Source organism: Dendropsophus ebraccatus, chromosome 5, assembly GCF_027789765.1.
Source record: "Dendropsophus ebraccatus isolate aDenEbr1 chromosome 5, aDenEbr1.pat, whole genome shotgun sequence".
NCBI classification, from domain to species: Eukaryota; Metazoa; Chordata; class Amphibia; order Anura; family Hylidae; genus Dendropsophus; species Dendropsophus ebraccatus.
Genome location: NC_091458.1, coordinates 88,182,016 through 88,199,789, shown reverse-complemented (window position 1 = coordinate 88,199,789; position 17,774 = coordinate 88,182,016). Strand labels below are relative to the sequence as shown.

Sequence of the window (17,774 nt, the reverse complement as noted above, 5' to 3'; positions counted from 1 at the left end):
TGCAAACCCACACTAGACTGAAGACAGGAGAGATGCTGTTTCTGGAAAAATATGGCCTTGTTTTTCTAAGCCTGGATGCCCCTATTAACCAATTCTAATTTCTAATTTCTTTTCTCTCTCTTTTTTTTTATACTTCTCACTTTTTCCCAACACATGTCCTCAAAGTTAAAGGAGTAGGCACTTTACTGGAAAAACATCTGAAAAGGCAAAAAGGTGTTAAGCTGGTTCATTTGGCTTCATCACAAGGGTGAGACATGCACAGTAAGGCCATGTCAAAACAACGGCCGCTGTCTCACATGTTCAACCAGCCAATACTGCAGTATTTGGTCTCTGTCACTGAACTATGATTACTGTGATAGAAAATATCACAGTAATCATAGTAATACAGTGAAAATGAATGTATAAAGTACAAAAAGTGAAAAACATACAAAAAATAAAACACACACTTTTTATTATAGTAATAATTGCAGTTTACTCAAAAATTACCCCTAACCCCCCCAGATTACCCGTAACCACCGCAGGTTGCCCATATCCGTCCCAGGTTGCCCGTAACCACCGCAGGTTGCCCGTATCCACCCCAGGTTGCCCGTAATCACGCCAGATTGCAAGTAATCACCGCACGTTGCCCATAACCACCGCACGTTGCCCATAACCACCGCACGTTGCCCATAACCACCGCACGTTGCCCATAACCACCGCACGTTGCTCATAACCACCGGATGTTGCCTCTAACCACCGCAAGTTGCCTATAACCACCATACATTGCCCATAACCACCGCACGTTGCCCATAACAACCGCGCGTTGCCCATAACCACCGCACATTGCCTCTAACCACTGCACGTTACCTCTAACCACCGCAAGTTGCCTATAACCACCACACATTGCCCATAACCACCGCACGTTGCCCATAACCACCGCACGTTGCCTATAACCACCACACTTTGCCCATAACCACCGCACGTTGCCCATAACCACTGCTTGTTGCCTATAACCACCGCACGTTGCCTATAACCACCACACATTGCCTATAACCACCGCACGTTGCTCATAACCACCGCACATTGCCTATAACCACCGCACATTGCCTATAACCACCGCACATTACTCATAACCACCGCACGTTGCCCATAACCACCGCACGTTGCCTGTAACCACCACATGTTGACCGTAACCACCCCAAATTGCCAGTGACCCCCTCCAGATGGTCCGTAATCAGCCCCGATTGCCCGTAACCCCCAGATTGCACGTAACCACCGCATGTTGCCTCTGACCACCGCACGTTGCCTCTGACCACCGCACGTTGTCTATAACCACTGCACGTTGCCTCTAACCACCGCACGTTGCCTCTAACTCACACACGTTGCCAGTGACCCCCTCCAGATTGTCCGTAACCACACCAGATTGCCGTAACCACCCAAAATTACATGTACCCACCCCTGATTACCTAAAAGCACTTCAGTTTATCCGTAACCACCCCAGATTGTCTGTAACCACCCCATGTTGCCCATAACCACCGCAGATTGTCTGTAACCACCCCATGTTGCCCCTAATCACACGTAATTCCCCCCAGATTGCCTCTGACCACCGCACGTTGCCTCCGACCACCGCATGTTGCCTCTGACCACGGCACGTTGCCTCCGACCACCGCACGTTGCCTCTAACCACCCCAAATTGCCAGTGACCCTCGCCAGATTACCTGTAACGACCCCAAATTACAGGTACCCATCATAGATTACATATAAGCACTTCAGTTTATCCGTAACCACCCCACGTTGCCCGTTACCAACCCACGTTGCCCGTTACCACCCCAGATTGTCTGTAACCACCGCAGATTGCCCATAACCACCCCAGGTTGCCCATAACCAAACCAGGTTGCTCGTGACCACCCCACATTACCTGTAATCTCATTTTTTATTGTATTTTAGTAACTGCGCTATTCTAATAACTATTACTAGCTGCGGTTTTGCTCCAACAAATTGGCACTTCCTTCCTTCTGAGCCTCGCTGTGTGCCCATCCAGTGGTTTATGCCCACATATGGGGTACCGTTGTACTCAGGAGAACCTGCGTTACAAATTTTGGGGTATTTTTTTTCTCCCATTCCTCGTGAAATTAAGAAATTTTAAACTAAACGAACATATTATTGGAAAAATTCGAGTTTTTCATTTTTACTGTCTTATTTTGAATACTTTCCTCTAATACCTGTGGGGTCAAACCTATGGGCGGTGAATGCCTTTCCTGAATTGTTTCCTCTCCCTGCATGATATTCATACAGTTCTGTGTAATATGTTGAATGATTTCAGGTAGCTCTTGTTTGCAATAGCTTATCATTTATCATTAATTGTTAAAGATCACTTTTTCTAAAAGGCCCCTAAATGACAACATGTTCCCATAGTGGGAACATAGCCTTATTGTGGTGCAAAGAATGTGCGCACCAGAATTCTGGTATATTTGCAATAGATCTAGGCCACTGTGTACAGTGGTAGAATCAGGTAGGAAGAGGGCCCTATAAAATATCTGGAAGAATAAAATGACATATACCATATTCATGCTTTACAAATATATAATTGTCTACCCATTCAAATCAGTGAAAAGGTATTTTCGTCTCCACAACCCAATTAGAAAGAGCTTACTATACGCAAATTATATTGATCCCTGTATCCTTTAAATAATTGCATTTTACAACATCTTAAGTTCCATGTAGAGCAATAATTTCATACCTAATAAGTAAAGTTAAAAGTTTTCTTTCAAAGTAATGTAAAAGTACCTTGACTGTTCCTATGAAACTAGCACTGACTATCAACCACACTTCGTTTAATTCAAAGCCACAGGGCAAAAATGTACAAGAAGCACAAAAGAAAAAGAAATGAATCGGAGAGTAACCAGAAACCAACAGTTTAGACCAAATACCCAGAGGGCTACATATTAAAAGGGTATGTGCTTCAAGAGGATTAATGGAATGATATCTGTATGTCAAAAACTATGAAAGAAATATAATTCCATGTGTCAAAAATATTTCCTTTATGTATTACATTTATGGCTTAAATACTTAGAGTTTGTGATGGACACTGGCTATGTTTTTTTGTAATCTACAGACAATATGTGACAGAAAACAGCCTGCATATAAGCAGAAGAAAGAATGTAGTTACCCCTGCACAGTCTCTATACAGGGACATTATTCTACAACAGAGGGCCAGCGCTATAAGAATCATAGAATTTTTTCTTAAATAGGCCTGTAATTCCAACCATATCACAGAAAAAGTGTAGACCCTACAACATAACCATTATTGGCATCTCGGTTAAAACGTCACTGACAAGTGAAACCAATATATCAATAAACAATTTGTCCAGATCTGGACCAGAAGCAGAGGAAACTGGCAGCAGCCAATGTGATATAGCATATTATGTTTACCGTAATGCTTGTCTTGACTCCCTAACCAAACTGAAATACTAACACTATGCATTCTGTAGGATGTAAAATCCAAGTAAACATAATAGTGCCTGGATTCATGTTGATAGGGCTTATTTTTGAGGTAGGTCTTATTTTCAGAGAAACATAGTATGCCCCTACATTGTAGCCCCACTCTATACAGTAGTTAGCCACCATACTGTATGTCCCACTGTTCTTAGGCTACTATGCTGTAAGTTCCCCAGTAGTTAGGCCTCCAAACTGTATACCTCTCTTCCTTTCTGGAGGTAATCTCCATACCTTACACCCTCCTACCCCTCTGCAGTAATGCCCTTCATACTTTATATCTCCCTCCCCTTCTGTAGTTGTTCCCCCATACTGTATACATCCCTCCTTTGCAGTAAGCCCTCCATACTGTATACCCTCTGTAGTTGTTCCCCAATTCTGTATACCTCTCCACTCTGCAGGTAGTCCCCATACTGTATACCTCCCTCCGCCCCATTTAGTTGTCCCAGGTACACCCCCTTCCCCATATTCAATGTTCCCTACTGTACATCTTACCATTCCTGCCTCCCTGAAGCTTATGTTGAGCAGGTAGGGGCGGAGCATGACAAGTCTGGCACTGATTGGCTGCTGCTCAGCCACCCAGTGTCAGGGATCTGGTCATCTAGCTTGAAGTAGGGCTTATTATTGGACTAGGGGCTTATATTTCAAACCAGCAAATTAAGGCTAGGTCTTATTTTCAGGGTAGCTTTTATTTTTAGAAAACACAGTATTGGGCCTGAAACATATGTCTATAGGGGTTGGCATACCCCAAATATTACAGTCATACAGTTAACATGTGATACTACTATTAAAGAGCAAAATATCAAAATATCACTATACTATATCATATAGTCACATATTACCAACACAGGGGAAATTTATCAAACATGGTGTAAAGTAAACCTGGCTCAGTTGCCCCTAGCAACCAATCAGATTCCACCTTTTATTCCTTACAGACTCTTTGGAAAATGAAAGGTGGAATCTGATTGGTTGCTAGGGGCAACTGAGCCAGTTTCACTTTACCCCATGTTTGATAAATCTCCCCCATAATGTCTAAAATATACCACTATACTGTTTGTGTATATATATATATATATATATATATATATATATATATATATAGAAAAAGAAAACACTTTACACAGACTAATATTACCCCCATATAATGTTAGGTATCGGTTCTACATATGCACTCTGCTGAGTACTATATGTGAAGAGAAAACAGAGAAATTATATCAAGGGACCCAAAAGTAATGTCCTCTCTAACCCCCCCCCCCCCCACACACACACACACACACACACACACATAAACACGAGCCAACATATGCAGCCCATCCCAACCCTCTATAGCAAAACAACCCCACTATTTTTTTAATACTGCCATTTTTGTGCCTGTTGCTGCCCCTGCTGCCCCCATTACGGTACCTATAATGCTGACAAATTGCCCAAAATGCTATACTTTCAAAATAACAGTGTGTGAGGAAAGCTAATATAGATAAAGCAGGGATACAACAAGAAAATGCTGGTTCCCATAGGAAACTTTGAAACCACAACATTAATTTAGACCCCTGACTTGTAGTTTAGACTTAATAACTTGTAGCTATCTATTTATATAGTTACAACATATCATCAACACTATACTGTACAATATGTTTTATTAGTTTTGTTGTATTCTGTATGTCTTTTTGAGAAATTGGTAGAAGGCTGTACATCATGATAGCTATGTTATTGTTAGACAAGCACAAGCATGACCCTCTGTCAGTCATATTAGTGCTGATACATAGAAAAGACTGTCTTCCATTATGTTCTGTATTTTACTTAAGAATTTATGACATGTGAAAAACAGAATAGGAATATCCAGCATATGTCATGTTTTGAAACAATATGTACAACTATAATAAGCAAAGGGGCCACCTTTATTAATTATCTGGCCTTACATATACAGTAGTGCCTTGGATTACGAGCATAATTTGTTCCAGGACCGTGCTTGTAATCCAGATCACTCTTAAATCAAAGCAAATTTTCCCATATGAAATCATTGAAATGCAGACAATTGGTTCCACACCCCAAAAATAATGTTTTTTTTTTAATTCTGAATAACATGTAAAACAAATGAAACAAAGATGTAGAAACAGCTGAATATGTGATATTATAAGTAACTGTACAGTATAGCAATCAGTATGTGGAGTATAATGTATAGTAAGTGCATAAACCTGAAAAACAGCAGCAGTTTGTAAATACAGAATGGAGCTGCAGATCCCCATAATGCAGTAGTGTACTACAACAGGCCAGAATAAAGAAGCAGGGCTGCTGTCAGAGGTCTGTGTGGTCACATGACAGCAGTAGGGAAGGGGCACAGAGCTGTGCAGGAGGACTGTGACAGAAACTTCTCTATACAGCAGTGTGAATGGCTGAGTGTAAGTGCAGGCACATTATAGCAGCAGTGTGTATAGCTGAGTGTGAGTGCAGGCACAATATAGCAGAAATGGTGAGGATGGAAAACACAAGGGCTGACAGAGACTGCATGGAACATAGCACGCGACGTTTCGGAGTAGTAATCTCCTTTCTCAAGCTTGAGAAGGGAGATTACTACTCCAAAACGCTGTGTGCTATGTGAAGACGCCATAATTGAGCCACCCACCCTGCTTGGAGGTCTCTGCTGGATAACTGCCTAGTGGACTTTAACAGCGCCCTGAGCTGAATGCCAAGACGGAGTTCCTATAGAGTATCCATTTTCTGCACATGGGTGATTTATGCAAAAGCTTGAAAAATATGTAAATTTGCTTTCTTCCACTGAAAAATGAATATAGAAAGAAAATAAGAGCAAATGTGCAGTGTTTGTATATATTTTTTTCTTTATTGTGATACATTTAGGGGTGTGAGGCGACCCCCGTTTCTGACGTGGCCCACCCGGTGTGTGCATTAAGGTGTAGTGACTGTAGTTTTTACAGTGCTGTAGACCCCACTATGCAGACCATGCCCCTCCCCCACTCCCACCCAGTACAGAGAGCTCTTAAACCAAAGCAATGCTCTTAAACCAAGTTACAATTTTGAAAAACTGTGAGCTCTTCTTGCAAAACATTCTCAATCCAAGTTACTCTTAAACCAAGGTACCACTGTATATTGTTAAGTAGAACTAGTAAGGATATCTTCTTATGTGCTAAATGTCCTATATGTGAATACCTAGGAGCTTATTTCAGTACTTTGTCATATGATTAGGCTTCCCATGCCATGTATTAGGTTTCCATTGTAAAGATGAAGTAGGGGCAGATGAAAGGAAACAGTCCTGTATTTATGAAAATACATAATAATGTATTTTGCTATCAATTGCACAAAGTGAAGAAACCAAATTAATTCCAATGCATTTTCATAATTCACTATGGTTATATAGTCTATTAATGTAACAATATATATTAGCAAAAGGTAAATGGAAAAAGTGGTGGAAAATTATACAGAACTCAATTCTAACACAATCCTTTCTAATGCCATGTTACAGTAATTCCCATGATCAAATAAATAATTTCTGCATTAAAATCTAATGTATATTGCCATTCCCCAGGGCAAGGCTGTAGTCAGACATATTGATATTAGAACATTTTTAATCATTCCTTCTGCAGGAGATTTAACTCTTTACATTTACTAGATCCAGAAATGACCATTAATGTGCAGGGAATTATTGTTTCATATTTAACACCTTATAGATATTATAAAACTCAACAAGGAAACTGATCCCATTAATGACAATAAATTTGTTTTATGTGTTTATGGATAGTAATAAAAATGATACATGGCTGTATTTGCCTCCCACCCCTCCCCAGAAAGAAAGATCTGCTGTTTTTTTTTTTTTTTTAATGTGGAAATTGGATATCTCTATCAGCTCTGCATTATTTCTGTTACTATGTGCGTGAGCTATGATGGATAGATAGATAGATAGATAGATAGATAGATAGATAGATAGATAGATAGATAGATAGATAGATAGATAGTATGTTAACCTGGCTTTGGCTCGAAAACTGCAGTGGTGGTCTGGCAGCCTTAAGCAACCAAAACTAGAACTAATAGTTAAAGTGTACCTGTTATGACATAAAAAGTTAAAAAGAAAAAACAAAAAACAATTCTGCAAATATTTAGTTAATACCTGCCTTATGTATGCTGTTAGGTTTGATTTTAATATTGCAGCACCAGCGGTCAGTTTAGTTCCCTATTATGCTTCTCATTCTTCAGTATTCCAATCTTAGCCAGGGGGCGGGACATTCTTTTATAAATGACATTTGATCAGTAAGTTTACCCAGCTGCAGCAGTGTTTAGGGGTGTGTATGGCTGCTGGCCAATCAGGATTCATCTCCACTGGGCTGGTCTGTGCAGAGCAGAGGGACATGTGACATCCCTGCATTTGGTCTCTTTTCTGCTTTTATTAAAGACAAAACAGCCTTAGGGTTCTATTACAAGGGCTGATGGCAGCCCGATCAATACTGTAAATAAGCGCCAATCTGCTAGATCGGCGCTCGTTTCCTGGTCCTGTTCCACGGCCTGATAATCGTTTAGCAAGGCCTGCATGGACATCATTAGCTATGTCCATGCAGCCCTTGCCCAAACAGTTTACATTACCTGTCCATATCCCAGTGTTCTCCTGTGCTCTGCACTTCAGAGGGGCTTGTCAGCTTAGACAGGCCGCTCTGTAGCTGCAGCAAGTGGGATCCACATAATTCCCCTCGGCAAAGTCCCAACTTCCCCCACCCCCCCAACCTGTGCACTTACCCACTCGCTGTCATCGTGTGTAATAGCAGCGGCAGTGAGCGGGGAATGAGGCACTCGCTTGCTCCTTCTGATTGCCCTGTGTAATAGGGGCTTTACTCCTCCTTGGACATATGATGCATGTAGGTTATTACTACCCAGGTGCATAACTTTACATTCATCCACATTGAACCTCATTTGCTAAGTATATGCCTAAACACTCTGGGGGAGATTTATGATGTAAATCTGTAAGGATGTAAATATGAGCTGTGATTGGCTGCTGTGGGCAGTTTACACCAGGTGTATATTTACACCCTTCCATAAATCTCCCCCTCTGTGTGTCTAAGGGGGCCTTTACACAGAAAGATTTACTGACAGATTTTTTAAAGCCAAAGCCAGGTACAGACTATAAACAGGGAACAGGCCATAAAGGAAAGACTACTCTCTTCAAATGCATTCCTGGCTTTGGCTTCAAAAATCTGTCAGATAAATCTGTCTGTGTAAAGTCAGTCTGCAACATATGCACAGCTTCAGCTATGAGGGTCCCATATATCCTTACTGCAAAAGAGACTTCTATTATTTGCGTCCACCCCTTTCCCCAAATTATATGCATTGGTTTGGTTAACACCATTGCCCAACAGTTAACATCATTATTACCACTAAGTTATACATAGGGATCATTAGGGAGGGCAAATGGGTTATTATGTCAGCCCTGCAGTTCCTCAAATGCGCTGACCAAAAATAAATTGGATAAATCAGTAATAAGCCAAATGGCTTTAATGAATGTATAGAACAAGTAATGGAATATCTATTCATCTGGAAGGACACTTATATTGGTCGGTTCAGTATTGGAATCATTCACCATCACATAACTTTGTGACTTTAAAGGGGTACTCCAGCGGGGAGGCACTTTTTTGCTGGGACCGGGGAGGAGGTGGCTGAGGGAAACTACGTCCACTCACCTCCCCGACTCCAGGGGCGGGTCCCGCATCGCGGCGCTCCGGTCCCTGGTTCCCGGCCGCTTCCTGGTGTCTGACGCGGGCCCGAGACGTGACGTCCCAGGTCCGCTCAGCCAGTCAGTGACAGAGGCGGGATCTGAGCGGACTTGAAACAGATCCCGCCTCCTTCACTGACTGGCTGAGCGATGCGGGACCCGCCGCTGGAACCGGGGAGGTGAGTGGACGTCGTTTCCCTCAGCCACCTCCTCCCTGGTCCCAGGGAAAAAAGTGCCCTGTCGCTGTAGTACCCCAATAACCTGCTCTCTTTAATTTATTAAAGAATTTTGTATCTAATGGTCTGTGTTGTACCAGGCCTTGGCTTACAATACAGTACAATAGGAGGGACTTGCTATTATTGAGATGTTACATGGCATAGTTTCATGTCTTGAAAGGGATGGACAACATATACTGTACCTATTTTTTCCTCTGGTATAGAACAAATAGGCCATAGGAGAACTGATGACACAACTCATCTTTAGGGTCCTATTACACAGAGCGATTTTTAATGATTAACGACTAACGATAAACGATCACAAACAAGATTGTTCATCGTTATGCTGGGTTTACACGAAGCGATAATTCGCCCAATCGATCATTTAACGATTTTGAAGCAACAATTTAGTTTTTATAACGATCAGCGTTTAGAAGGATAAATCGTTAGAAAAATTGTTAGGAAATTCGTAAGAAAAATCGTTATTGTGATCATTTTTAAGATCATTTAAGCCCATCGTTCACATAGGGTGAATCTTTGAAAGACTGTTTACACGAAGTGATCTTCGAATTTTTAGTGAGTGATGAACGACGATTTGAGAACATGTTGAAAGATCAAAATGAACGATTTTTCGCTCGTTGCTTGATCGTTTGCTGTGTTTACATGAAACCATTATCGCTCAAATGCGATCGGTATTGCAAAAATTCGAACGATAATCGTTCCATGTAAACGCAGCATGAACCTGAAATCGTTCACCATATTACTGATCGTTTATTCCTTTTGATCTCAGAAAAACAATGAACAATGTGCAATTACACTGAACAATTAGTGTAGAAATATGGAACTTGAGCGAACGAATGTGGAATTACAGCGAACGATTAACGATAATTTTAGGTTCAGATCTATGTCAACTACAACGATCAAAGACATACGAACGATTTTTCACAGAACGCAATTTCACAGAACGATTATCGTTTAAATTCGAATGATTTAACGATTTTTCGCACAATAATCGTCCCGTGTAATAGGGCCCTTAGTTTCCTAGATAGATCTGTCTTGTGACATGAGTTTTGCAGCTGGTGCTCTCTGAGAGTATGCAACATTTCTGTGTATATGGATTGTGATTAGATCCAAAGACTGAAACAAGTTTTTTTTCTAATCTGATTCTATTTACTGATTGCAATTTTTAATTATTTTTTTTGTACATTGTTATGGGGCTGTCATCTTCCCTGAGTAGTCCTTAACAGCATTTATTGATATGCTTTACAGCAATGCCCATGGATATAGACAATAGAAAGGACATGTCCCCTTGAGATGAATGTGAAACATTACTGAGCGTACTCTTTGACCTTTGAAAGGGTCACTCAAAGGATCCGTGTCACAGAAGGGGAAAGGTTTTGTCACACTGGTGTCGGCAGGCCTGCCTCCAGTGCTTCAGGCTGGACCAGTACTCAGGAACTGACCGTTCGAAAAAAGGACTGCGGCACCAGCATCCCTGCACCAACGCTGGTTTATTCATATAAAAAACTTAAAGTGCTTTAACATAATAACATGTTTAAAACAATAGGTCATTTTCTAATGTAACATTCCCTTTAAAGTAAACAAAAAAAAAATCTTTCAAATCAACTGGTGCCAGAAAGTGCCAGAGATTTGCAATTTACTTAATTAACTTACTGTAATCTTAAGTCTTCCAGTACTTATCAGCTTCTATATGTCCTGCAGGAAGTGGTGAATTCTTTCCAGTCTGACACAGTGTTCTCTGCTGCCACCTTTGTCCGTGTCAGGAACAGTCCGAAGCAGTATTGAATCCCTATAGAAAACCTGTACTGCTCGCCAGACTGGAAAGAGTACACGGCTTCCTGCAGGACATACAGCAGCTGATAAGTACTAGAAGACTTAAGATTTTTTAATAAAAGTAAATTACAAATGTCTGGCACGTTGTGGCACCAGTTGATATGAAACAAATAAATAATAAAAAAAAAAATGTTTTTGCTGAACTACCCCTTTAAGCCAGTCTAAGCTTTAACTACAAATGATAGCCTTGGACAGATCACTATTTTATACCCATACAAACATGCAAAATTAACAAAGGGATTATAAGACACTAAGGCCTGTTTTACAAGCATATTAGTATGGGTATATAATACTGATCTGAAGTCTATAAGTATTATGTAGGAAATGGGATCTTTATATCATCAATGTTGTTATCACTATTTCTGTACAGTAAATACTGATGTCTTTTGGGCCTAAACACTATGTATTGGATGTAATACAGATGAAATGTTAAAGAAATACAGGAACAATATGGATCAAATATGTAAAATGAATTGATGCATCTGTATTTTAGTCCCTCTCCGTAGACTTCAATGTGCGATTTCCATCTACAAAATGTAAGTAGCACATGCAACATTTCTATATGCCTGTGTGGATAACTCCATAGATTAACATTAGTATATTATTCTTTTTTTTTTTTTAAACATTCTTCATTTATAATAGTATCATATTCTGGTATGGAAAAATTGATATAATATGGATGCAAAATATGCTGATGTAAAAACAACCTCACTTTCTACACTATGTAGGCGCTTTCTTACCAGTTTATTATCCATATCTGCAAATTTCTAGACAGGTTTACCCAAATTCTTCCTGAATGTTCTTGTCTTGGTGATATTTAGTGTCCTAGAATCCAATCCACAGGTGACATACTTTTCTAAAGGCACACTGTTATTATTTCCAGGGAACAATGGAGATTGTAACTTTTTACAAGCATGCAAATAAGTATATATAAGCAATTAGAATTCCAAATGATGAGTTCTATAATCACCCTCACTTTGAACAAGCTTTTCTTGTTTTCTAGCAGTTTACACAAAGATTGTGTTGATAAGCATTGCAAACACACACAAGCACACAGGCCAGGCACACAACAAACAGCAAGGTGCTCGGGAACAGCTTTATGGCATTACTGCCTGGCAACTTTTGACAGCTGAATGTGATGTGCTATTGGCGGCTGATGGCTACACAAAGGAAAATGTCAGCTACTTGGTTAGTGTATAGAAACGCTTTTAGAGCACAAACAAAGTGATAAAACACAGAGTGGATTAGAACTACAGTCTGCTGGGCATGTGAGTCAGCTGCACAGTCATTTACAGTGATTAGGGGAAGATTCTTATCAGACTGTAACCACTACTACTCCACTACTGGTCCCAGTCTCTGCACACTGCCACCTGACCAGTGCTCACAAACCTCATCATCTCTTTAAAGTTACAATCTTCTATTTTTACACAGTCTTGGATGCAGCATTTTAGATGATTCCCATACAAATGGAGTGAAAGGGTAGTACTATAGTAATATGGACATAGCTGATTATTATAACATAAAAGTAAAAGATTTTTCATGACATATATTGAATTTGATTCTAAACATTTCAGGTACTTCATGACATAGATAGATGATAATTTGATATATCTGTCCACACTTTGTGGATGTCATTTGCCCCTAATACAAGTACATTTCAACTCATCTAAATGTATTAGGAATATTAAAGGAATTTTAACTGATAAAACTGATTAAACTGTCAGTTATAATCTACAGTATTTTTTTAGATATACTGTGAGGTTTGGAAGAAAGTGGGATAAATAAATTACCAGTCTTAACAGAAACGCAGGTAGTCTTGAGATCATAGAAAGAATATAATAAATACATAGACAGATAGATATATGAGAGATGTGAGAGACAGACAGACAGATAGATAGATAGATAGATAGATAGATAGATAGATAGATAGATAGATAGATAGATAGATAGATAGATAGTAAGATAGATAGATAGATAGATAGATAGATAGATAGATAGATAGATACATAGATAGGAGATAGATAGATAGATAGATAGATAGATAGATAGATAGATAGATAGGAGATAGATAGATAGATAGATAGATAGGAGATAGATAGATAGATAGATAGATAGATAGATAGATAGATAGATAGATAGGAGATAGATGTGAGTGATAGATGCTAGATAGGATTGATGTCATTACAAGGGGCATATGTAGGGACAGAATAATGTAAGCTTACTGCATAGATAGGAGTATAGAGCCCTATATTCTGCTTTTATTAGAAAACCTGTTTTATGACCTATTAGAACGATTGAATAATACATTCTTATAATTTCATGTAGTTTGCCAGCTAAGTAGGTTGTGTCTGTGTATGTGTATTTCTATTGCAGCCCTTACCCCCTTCCCTCTCCTCTTCTGCCCCTAGTCAAGCAGCTTTTCATTTTCTGTTTATCATAATTACGGATGTATTGCCCTCATATTCCCCATTCCCTCTGCACTTATACAAAGATGCATTTATTTTTATTATTGTCTCTATACAGAGATTTATTTTTAATAATTGTGACTATATTAGTAATACAGTAAAAACAACTTGCAGAATAATTCTATTTCCTACAGATCCTTCATCACATCTATCTATCTACTTATTTTGATAGCTAACTATATTATATCTAAAGCTAATATAGAGAATGGGGGTAAGAAACATTGTAAATGTACATATAATATGCCATAGACATTGTAGTGTCTGACTATATGGCAATGGTTGAAAACAATATGGTTAATGTCTGACCGTTTTATTTATACAAGTGGTTGTGTCTGACATTATATATATATATATATATATATATATATATATATATATATATATATATATATATTCCTCCTAGGTAACTATAAGACGAGATGGATTCCTTTACCATCTACATGTATAGATCTACTAGCCAGACCATCCTAGGTTGCTTTGTATTTCTATAGGTATAATGTGTATTTGTGCCGGGGCCCATTGCTCCCCTATTGCAGGAGGGATCCCCTCTTCCAGCTTAGTAGAACTACCTTTGGATTGTCTAGGTCACCTGCTCTGAAATCCTGCCGGCAATGAGGGAGTTAAAGGGACCGCACATACCACCCGGCACCGTGACTCTGACACAACAGGGCGAGCTCGTCCGTCCTGACTGTCAACTCAATTTGTTACTTAAACCCTGGTGACATATTTTGTGCTTTCAAGCCCTGGTCGTATAGAAGAGAACAATGTGTAGGTACTAATAGCCGCAGATAACATCACAGGGAAGTGTAAACACGGGCCAAGACAAAGAGCTGCTCACCTACAAAGGGAAGGTGTCACAGGTGTGTACAGAGCTGTACAATACATGACACAATACATGATGGCTGCTGCTGGCTACACACAACTTACAGCAACTGTGTGCATCGCGCATATATATATATATATATATATATATATATATATATATATATATATATATATATATATATATATATATATATATATATATATATATGGGTGTGTACAGGTGGATAGATGCGCCTGTCCTCCTTGCCATGATCTGTGACTACACCTACAAGTGCATCCCGTATAGTAATGCACTTGCTATAAGTAATATATGACAGTACTAGCGTCAGTGGCGCAGAGGCGGCGTGTCGGTGCGGGGACAGGTGAGTGCGCAGGGGGTCTCCGGCCGGCAGTATAGCCGCGCTCCCCGGCCCCTCCCTCACGTCTCCATCACACACCCACCTTTCTCTCCCGCCCAGTTTCAGTTACCCAAAAAAAAAATCCCTTTCTGCTTTCGGCGCAGTCACAGAGAGGAGCGGGCAGGACTCGGGCACGGAACTTGGCCAACTACTAACTTGTGCACCTGGCGCTGAACTCAGCTCGCCGCTCCGGAGGCTAGAGTGCTGTGCGGAGGAGGATGCCATGTGCCGGGGAGTGCATGCTGAGGCACGGTGCTGGAGGAGATGTACCCGGACACTGACAACACTCAGCACAACGGGAGGACTCCGGGGATCTGACAGATCTCAGTGCACTTGTCGTCTCTGTGAGTTGCCAGTGATTGAGTGAGTGTACAGGAGGGAGCACACCGCCAGTCAGGAGTCAGAGGACAGCCCAGCTGCCAGTGTCACACAGTCTGCACGACCTCCTCAGCACTCTGTCACTGCTCAGCACTGACACACAAACTTTCTGCTGCTACACACAGTGCACTCTGCTGCCTGCTGGATGCCAGGCCCAGCGCGACACACAGACCGACACCGCTTCTAGCAGCAACCGGTGCTCTGTGACAGCTCCCGGTGCTCTGTGACAGCTCCCGGGCCCGGTGTTCTGTGGCAGGTGCCGGTGTTCTGTGGCAGCTCCCGGTCCCGGTGTTCTGTGGCAGGTGCCGGTGTTCTGTGGCAGCTCCCGGTCCCGGTGTTCTGTGGCGGCACACCACTATAATGACACCCTGAGAAACTCCTTGTGACAACTCCGTGACACTTGGAAAGACTTGGAGAGAGAGCCGGAGATGTCTAAGCCGGTGGATCACGTGAAGAGACCGATGAACGCCTTCATGGTGTGGTCCCGAGCCCAGAGGAGGAAGATGGCGCAGGAGAACCCCAAGATGCACAACTCGGAGATCAGCAAGCGGCTGGGGGCAGAGTGGAAGCTGCTGACCGAGTCGGAGAAGAGACCGTTCATAGACGAGGCCAAGCGGCTGCGCGCCATGCACATGAAGGAGCACCCCGACTACAAGTACCGGCCCCGCAGGAAGCCCAAGACTCTGCTCAAGAAGGATAAGTTTGCCTTCCCCATGCCGTACAGCCTGGCCGCGGACCACGAGGGGCTGAAGGCGGCCGGCTTACACGGGGCCGGGGCACTGACTGACTCTCTGCTCTCCAATCCGGAGAAGGCGGCAGCGGCGGCGGCGGCGGCGGCAGCACGGGTCTTCTTCCCCCCGTCAGCAGCGGCGGCGGCAGCGGCATGTGCGGCGGCGGCTGGCAGCGCCTCCAGCCCCTACTCCTTGTTTGACCTGAGCTCTAAGATGGCAGAGATCACGTCCAGCTCTTCGTCCCTCCCGTACGCTTCTTCCCTCGGATACCCCCAGTCCAGCGGAGGGGCCTTCCCCGGAGTGGCCGCCGCTGCAGCAGCCGCCGCCGCCGCCGCTGGGGGTCACACTCACTCTCACCCCTCTCCCGGAAACCCCGGCTATATGATCCCATGTAACTGCACAGGGTGGCCCAGCCCGGGACTGCAGCCCCCCTTAGCCTACATCCTATTCCCGGGCATGGGGAAGCCCCAGTTGGACCCTTACCCCGCCACAGCCTATGCAGCCGCTTTATGACAGCATGGCAGCCCTTGGCAGGGCACCTCAGCACCCAGGTGGAACTCCAGGTGGGAGCCATGAACTTCTAGCTGTCAGGCACCATTATTGGCTAGTTGTCTTTTATGCTGTGAAATCTGGAAATCTGTGCGCATTTGTTGTGATGCCACGGCTGTCCCGTGTGTTCCCCTACTGCAAACCATGGTCCTTCAGTGTGGAGGTGCTTGTAGTCACCCAAGTCCTATGCAAGTCCCTCTACTACTGAACTGCTGGGGATAAGGTCACCCAACAAGCAAAGGACATTTCACAAGTCACCTTTTGCCTCTTTCTGCACTTGTAAGCTGGATCCAGGAATGGACTTGTAAGCTGGATCCCCTGCATGCACTTGCTGGACACTGATGGAGCTGGTAAATCTCTTGTCCCTATGTCTAGATAGGAGAAGTGGAGAACTATCTACAAGCTGGTACTAACGATGCTCTGACCTGTCTATAACATGCAGGAGATCTAGGGACTTAGAGCATGGCTGCTAACTCCTCAGCACTGGAAGGGAAAGCAGGGTCTGCAAGCTCATTGTAAATGTGTACATTGAAGATGATAGGTCTTTAAAGGAAAACTTGCTGCTCTCTAATAACCCCAAGTCTAGAAAGAAAAGAAAAAAACTATTATATGTGACTCTTACATTCGTTTCTCTATATTCCAGACATTTGGTCTGTTAATTGTATATTTATTGTTTAGCAGAGTTTTAACTGTTTGCCAAGACTTTTCGCCCCAGATGATGGTAACTCTCCCGGCTCATCCTTGGTTTCTTTCTGGCCCAGAAGGTCCATTTCTGTAGCAGCTACTATAGACCATAGAGTCCCATCCAGTCACCTCTTCAGTTCTGGTTTCTTTTTTGTAATGTGTACATTGACTAATATTTGTGAATGGAGCTGGCTAACATGTACTTTTTAGTTTTTATTTTTTTGGCTTTCTGTAATACAAAGTAAAGAAGAAATGGTTTTAACAATTCCCTTCCTATGTCTGGTTTTGTGTGTGTCCAGGTCTGCTTTCATATGAGATGACAAACTGTGTGTAGAAGGATTGAAAGCGCTGAACAAAGAGCTGAAATAAAGCCCATTATAGGCAAAAGGGGGGAAGAAAAACCTTCTATTTCTTGTTGAGTATACTAACAAGATTTTTATCTGAATTGCCCTTACGTGCTTAGTCCAGGTGAAGTGTAACTTATCCCCTAAAGG

The 17,774-nt window shown here is 42.0% G+C and overlaps 1 protein-coding gene across 1 annotated transcript; it reads left to right on the top strand.

The window, feature by feature from the left end:
* The first annotated feature begins 15,019 nt into the window (after nt 1-15,019).
* Nucleotides 15,020-17,546, top strand: SOX21 (SRY-box transcription factor 21). The gene has a single exon (XM_069972344.1). It carries the CDS (start codon nt 15,745-15,747, stop codon nt 16,558-16,560), a length of 816 nt encoding a protein of 271 aa, XP_069828445.1. The 5' UTR covers nt 15,020-15,744; the 3' UTR covers nt 16,561-17,546.
* The last annotated feature ends 228 nt before the right edge of the window (nt 17,547-17,774 follow it).

Coding starts and splice junctions, on each gene's coding strand:
- SOX21 (XM_069972344.1), top strand. CDS start 15,745: ATGTCTAAGCCGGTGGATCACGTGAAGAGACCGATGAACGCCTTCATG.